The sequence below is a fragment of the Urocampus carinirostris genome, chromosome 15, assembly GCF_059441175.1.
Source record: "Urocampus carinirostris isolate Australia breed hairy pipefish chromosome 15, RoL_Ucar_1.0, whole genome shotgun sequence".
Lineage (NCBI taxonomy): Eukaryota > Metazoa > Chordata > Actinopteri > Syngnathiformes > Syngnathidae > Urocampus > Urocampus carinirostris.
Window position 1 is genome coordinate 3,089,238 of NC_142363.1, and position 6,647 is coordinate 3,095,884.

Genomic DNA, 6,647 nt, shown 5'->3' on the forward strand with positions numbered 1-6,647 from the left:
CTACTCCCTGGTCTCCCGAAGTCTAGAATCAAGTCTCTTCAGCTGGTACAAAATGCCGCAGCGAGGCTTTTAACTAGGACAAAAAAGTCCGATCACATCACACCGATTTTGGCTAAGCTGCATTGGCTCCCTGTGAGCCTTAGATGTGATTTCAAGGTTCTCTTAGTATTATACAAAATCATACATGGACTTGCTCCCTCTTATCTTTCAGATCTGATTTCCCCCTATGTCCCAGTCCGAAGCCTACGTTCTGAGAGTGCCGGTCTTCTGGTGATCCCAAGAGCAAAGAAGTGTTCTGCTGGTTCGAGAGCGTTCTCCATCCGGGCACGGGTGCTGTGGAATGCTTTTCCCCCTGAGATCCGATCTGCAACCTCAGTGGAAATGTTTAAATCTAAGCTTAAAACTCACTTCTACTCTATAGCATATGAATAACCTACTCTTCTCATTGACCCCAGAGCAGGGGAATGTATAATAATATTCTGAAAAATAGTCTGTGTAATATAGTGTAATAATCTGTGAAGCCCTTTGAGACTCTTCGTGATTTAGGGCTATACAAATAAAAATGACTTGTTTAAATTATGGTTTCAAAACAAGGTGCAACAAAGTTATTTTGTAAAAGTAACTAAATACTGCAAATACCATCGTATTTACCTTCAGTGCAGACGGCACTGGGCAAAGGAAAAAGAGTGCACACTCACTTTGTATAGCTCCGTCCATTCCTATACCTACCCAATCAAATTGCTCGATATTATTTGCTAGAGTTTCTGGGTACAACTTTGTTTTGGGTGAAAGCTTGTTCTGTGGATTTTCATCATAAAGTGTCTCAACAATGAACATCTATTGTTTAATAAGCTTCCATATAAAATATTATATCGCAAATTACAGCTACAACAGTGTCTGTAGGTGTGAACCTTGACTCTAAACTGTAGTTAAAATTGTGTCCTATATAGACTGGACCGAACCAGCAATCTCTATGCATTGTCTCAGCTTCACATGTGCAACAGCCTGCTCTACATGAAGTAATATATTGAAAAATTGCAGAAGTTCTATTATATCCCCGCCATATGTCATGAAAAGAGCCATATATGGCGCACAAGCAATAGGTACCGACCCCTGGACTATATCAACAGAACTGAACTCCTATGCAATACAATGATTGGTCTATGTATTTATTCTTCCTCTTGTGTTAACTGATAGGCTGGACTCACAGGGCTACATGACATAAGAGCCTTCAACCTCTACACTGAGAAACTCAAAACACTGAGTGCTCAAGTCACAATTTGAGATTCTTGTCAGGTAAATGACCGTGTTTCTGTTTTATGTGTCCTCCATTTTCTTAATTCACGTATTAGTTTATGCATATTTACTTACTATGAAATTGCCGTGGTTATCAAAGATTTGCACTTCTCCATTGGCCATGCCAAAGAGCAGGATCTTGCTGTCTGGAGACCAGGCCACATGTGCAAGCTGATTTCCCTTCAGCTCCTTTCCCCAAATCCGGTTACCTTGGGGAGAAAAAAAGCCTCATCCAAATTCTTATTCATTCACACAACACACTCAAGTATGTGAACAAAGAAATCCTTGTCAAGTGCCAAATTGGGATTTAATGCTGCAGTGCGTTTCTCTAAAACCAAGTATGTGTTACGTGTGTAAATGTAATTCTTTTTAGTATTAACCTATTACACGCATTGCAAGGAACACTAGATAAACAACGTTTAACTTCAATTGTTATAGTTTTACAATCAGGGAAAGCCAAGGATTAACCTCAAATTGATTGAGCAGTCCTAATCCCGGCCATTTCTATCATCTAATTATTTACCATCTACAGAGCCGACGATGACCGCCCCATCTTCGTACACGATGCAGATCTTTTGACCATCAGCATTCCAACTCATGCTCCTCACCACTGATTTATTTCTGTTATTGATCATTTCCTCGTACCATGCACCTAAAAAGAAAATTACAATACTACTAAAAGAGGATTCATTACAATGCAATAATCAACTAAAGAACTGAAGGGACCTTTGTAGAGCATCCAAACAATAATAAGTCCATTCTGGTCGCTTGTTGTCAGTTTTTCATATTGTTCATTCCATGTGACAACTTGTACAGCACCTGAAAATAAGCAGCAACTTATAATGTGTTAATGTTTGACCTATTTCATCTCACGATATGATCTCCAATTGATTGCCAATTAGGTTGAATGTTGACTTACCACTGTGGCCCCCCAATGTCTGGTTCATTGACAAATTGCTAGGCGCGGCAAGTCCTTTAAGTTTGGCGTCATCTGAAAATAAAAATGTGAAAAAGAAGTAGATTCAGAACCAGAGGTTTGAACAAAAGAATTTCCTCAATCTTAAGAGTCTCTTTAATTGCACTGGACCAGGCGGTACCAGTTCTACTTACAGGGACTGATTCAAAGAGACCAGGAAAGCACTGAAAGGCTTTTGGTGAGTTAAAAAAGATTTCTTGAAACACCGTGTGAACTATGGTTTTGCAAAATCTAAAATCTCCTTCACATGGATCTTACACAACAGTCTCAATACCCCCCCAAAAAACGCATGTCAAATGTGAGTTTTAAGCTGAAAATCAAACCGGCTTTTCCAACGGTCTGGTCCTAATGAAAGATTCTCTAGTAGGATTCTTTGTATGAGCACTATGACATTTTTGTTAAATATTCAAAAGAAAAATTTAACCATCCATTTTTATACTGTCTGTGGAACTGAAACATATCTCACATACAATAAATAAATAAATGAACAGATGAATAAATAACAAATCTTAAATCTTGTACAAAATTTTGAGTCCTACTATTTTAATTCATATTTTTTAATATTTAATATTTTTAAGAGAAAACAATCCAAATCACAGGGAACATGCATGCAGCACGGCGGCGCAGTGGTTAGCTCGTGTGCGGCACAGTTCTTAGGTCTTGGGAACCTCCTGTGTGGGTTCAAATCCAGCAACTTGTGTGGAGTTTGTATGTTCTCCCCGTGCTTGCGTGGGTTTCCTCCGGGCACTCCGGTTTCCTCCCACATTCCAAAGACATGCATTTCAGGTGGATTGGCCAGTCCAAATTGTCCCTAGGTGTGAATGAGCGAACGGGTTGTCTGTCCCTGTGTGCCCTGTGATTGGCTGGCTACCAGTTCAGGGTGTCCCCTGCCCACTGCTTGCTGGGATGGGCTCCAGCACCCCCGCGACCCTACTGAGGATAAGCGGTGCAGCTAATGAGATGAGATCATGAGTATTGTACATTTGTATTCATTTCATTGCATTACTTTGAAAACCTCTAACAGCGCATTAAAATCAAAGATTGGAACGGTCCATTCATCCATTATATCCACCGCTTATCCTCAGTAGGTTCGCGGGCGTGCTGGAGCTCATCCTCTAAAGTTAGTGAGCCGGTGGGTATAAAGCACAGCCAAAAGTCCAAATATTGTTCTGTAGAAAAAAAATTATGTATTTGCAATTAAAATTGATATGTTGAATTGGCTGTTTGGGGGAGATAGTTTTAAATATTATATTTCTGAGTCAAAGACTTTTAAAGTTTTTAAGCATTTTGACCATATGCTGTAATAAACAGCTTTGCATATTTTTGGTATTATTATTCTTATTTTGCTTGAAAACCAAGCTAAAAAATATTGTAAAATACAAAAAATATCTGAAAAAAAAATGAGCAAAATAATTTGCCATGGATCCTCTTTGCTTTTGCAAAGTTACATGCTGTGGCCCATATACATCATACATTTGTAGCACCTCAGGCAGTGATCACAATTCAGGATCTATCTATGTCTGATGAAGTTCTAATGTGCTGGTTTTGTATAATTTAAGTGTACAGTAAAATGTGTTTTTCCTGCAAGAATAATGTAAAATAGGTAGGCACTTAAAAGTTTCTTCAGCTTGCCCCTTTGGGCACATGATAATGTATTATATTTTTGTATTGTACAGCCATTTGTGTGCAAATATGTTGTTGTTTCTTTATGTGATTCATTCACTGGTGTCATTTTAAAATGTGCCAGAATAAAAACCAAAAACTAACAAACACAGTCATTACAGTGTAATTAGAATTACTACAGCTTAAGGCAAGGTAAAGTAAAGAATTTTAAATACATTTTATCCAAAAGGCATTAAAAGGTAAGTCCAAATTGACAAAAAAAATGAAACAAATGTCTATGTATTTTTTGCACAGAATACATCATGCCTTGTACACATTACCTGGCACAGCTTTTAGCCATAGCAAAAAAAGTGCATCAGACAGCCACTTCTCAGTAAATTTACACTTTCCCAAGGTCGTAAGTAAACATCTCTGTCCAAAGTTGCTATGTGTATTGTGGGTAAACCTATGACACGAGTCTGCTCTGAAATGCCTGACTAAAACAACATCACTGTTTCTTCCGTTATTGTGGTCGCGCCATGTTGCCATTAAAGTAAATCGGGGAATTATTGAAAATATGAGTTAGGGTTAAAGACAATTTATAAATGTTGTTAAATAATTTTTGTTCAAACAAATATAAATCATATTTATGGGTTCACATTTGTGAGACTTTCGGAAATTGGATTCAAGACATTTTAATGCCAATTAAGGCCTTATATTATGAATAATTAATCTGATACCTTTTAAGACTTTTCAAGGATCCGTAATTTCCGAACCTCAATAATACATTATGTACAAGAACATTATCAAAGTTTAGGAGACAGTGCAAAAAAAGACTTTAAAATGTAAAAAATGTACCTGTCTGAGTTTCAAGTTTGAGCACTTTCAGGAGGCCTTCGTTTCCTCCACAAGCAATGAAGCCCTGGTCTTTGTTCCAAGAGACACATTTCAAGTAAATACTGTTGGGGATTGCAATCTATAATATTAGAAAGTACAGAGTTTTATTTGTTCAACGAAGAGTATAAGGTTCACTTAGTATGGCGCTCTGCTCACCTTCTTGCTGAGGTAAATAAACATGGTATCCTTGAAGCCACTTTAGATCTAGTGTGTGGAAATCAAGGAATAAACGTATATTTAAACAAAAGAGAAATGTCAGCAGCAATCAAATTAAACATAAAATGTGACACAGTTTACTTACTAGATTCAACTTTATGGCTACTTGACCGATATAGCAAATCCAACACCAAGGGCTGCTCCGCATAGGTAATCATGATTATCATGAATTATTAATTCGAAAATTGTAGTGATTGAGCATTTTTATTGTAGCAGCTGACTTTTGCAGTAGTCCAGAACTCAATTGTACTACACCATAAAGTTGTTCCATGTTTATGTAATATCACGCAAGTTGAATCGAGCTTTTAAAAGCAAAATATGTAGTATTTAGGATACTCATGTCCACTAGAATTAGCTGCTAGTTTAGCAAAAGAGAAAAATGATACACATGTTGATAAAAATGACAATGACTGCTAATCGTTCAGTCAGAAATACCCCACAAAAGATACTGCACAATATTGAAGTATTCATCTTTTAGAATGGCTAAAAGGAGTTAGTTGGATACGCTATTTATGGAATTTCACCATTTACCTAGCTAAGCTAAGCTAAGACGACGAGCTGCAAATAAATGAGCGTTTACGTTGAACAAAGGCAAAAATCTGACCAATAGTTACGATAAAACTTATGACGTAATAGCAAACGTGTTAAAAAAGTTCCAACTCAACTGTTTTTGTCGTTTTATCCTGGGCGTAGCATTGAGAAGGAAGCCCATACAGTCGCCCGTGGCAACTGTACACCGAGTGTTGGGTTTATGGTATTTGTAGTTTTATGTAGTTTTGCACTGCATTGCCTTCATATGAGCATTTTTTTTCCCGTTAAAAAAACAATTTTCATATTGCATTTACGTGACTGTTAACTAGTTAAATTCTAAACAAAAAAGACAATAACAAATATTTACTTCATTTCAATTGTTTATACATCTCTTTACTTATCCAACTGATTCAGAACCTCAAATATTGTGCGTAAAATTTGCCAGAATTTTGAGATTAGGCATGAAAATGTGTCAGGGCTTAAAAAGGTGAGAAGGGTGAGGAGAAAATACTTTATTTATCTGTGTATAACGTGCAACCCCATTTTTTTTTAAATTAAATATTAGAATGAAATAGGCACACGGCGGGACAGTGGTTAGCGCGTGTGCGCAGTTCTAAGGTCTTGGGAACCTCCTGTGTGGGTTCAAATCCAGCTACCAGACTTACTGTGCGGGGTTTGTATGTTCTCCCCGTGCTTGTGTGGGTTTCCTCCGGGCACTCCGGTTTCCTCCCACATTCCAAAAATCATGCATTTCAGGTGAATTGGCCGGTCCAAATTGTCCCTAGGTGTGAATAAGCGAGCGAGTTGTCTGTTCCTGTGTGCCCTGCGATTGGCTGGCAACCAGTTCAGGGTGTCCCCTGCCCACTGCCCGATGATGGCTGGGATGGGCTCCAGGACCCCCCGACCCTACTGAGGATAAGCGGTGAAGCTAATGAGATGAGATGAGATTGGTATGAAATTTTGTTTGACTTTTTCTCAGCTCAAACTAAGCACTTAAAGTGACAAACATTGTTGAATACATGCAGCCATGATTCAAATAATTTGTTGGCAACCATGAACACAATACTAACATATATTATATATATATATTTCAGGACGACTTTCTGTTTTCTCCATCGTCTAACATTCG

The 6,647-nt window shown here is 37.9% G+C and overlaps 1 protein-coding gene across 3 annotated transcripts in view; it reads right to left on the minus strand.

Annotated features, from left to right (window-relative positions):
• The window catches only part of wdr35 (WD repeat domain 35), a 34,674-nt gene extending 28,940 nt beyond the window's left edge, over positions 1-5,734 (minus strand). The window contains exons 1-8 of one of the 3 annotated variants that reach the window (XM_088354372.1): positions 5,437-5,582; positions 5,073-5,151; positions 4,928-4,975; positions 4,733-4,850; positions 2,216-2,287; positions 2,023-2,115; positions 1,820-1,948; positions 1,372-1,505 (exon numbers count right to left, since the gene is read on the minus strand). In XM_088354372.1, the coding sequence (XP_088210498.1) occupies positions 1,372-1,505; positions 1,820-1,948; positions 2,023-2,115; positions 2,216-2,287; positions 4,733-4,850; positions 4,928-4,951 (570 nt within the window). In that variant the 5' untranslated portion in view covers positions 4,952-4,975; positions 5,073-5,151; positions 5,437-5,582. Of the gene's footprint in view, positions 1-1,371; positions 1,506-1,819; positions 1,949-2,022; positions 2,116-2,215; positions 2,288-4,732; positions 4,851-4,927; positions 4,976-5,072; positions 5,586-5,652 lie in introns of those variants that run through there. The other 2 variants (XM_088354370.1, XM_088354371.1) reach the window with 2 other exon arrangements.
• Positions 5,735-6,647: the final 913 nt, after the last annotated feature.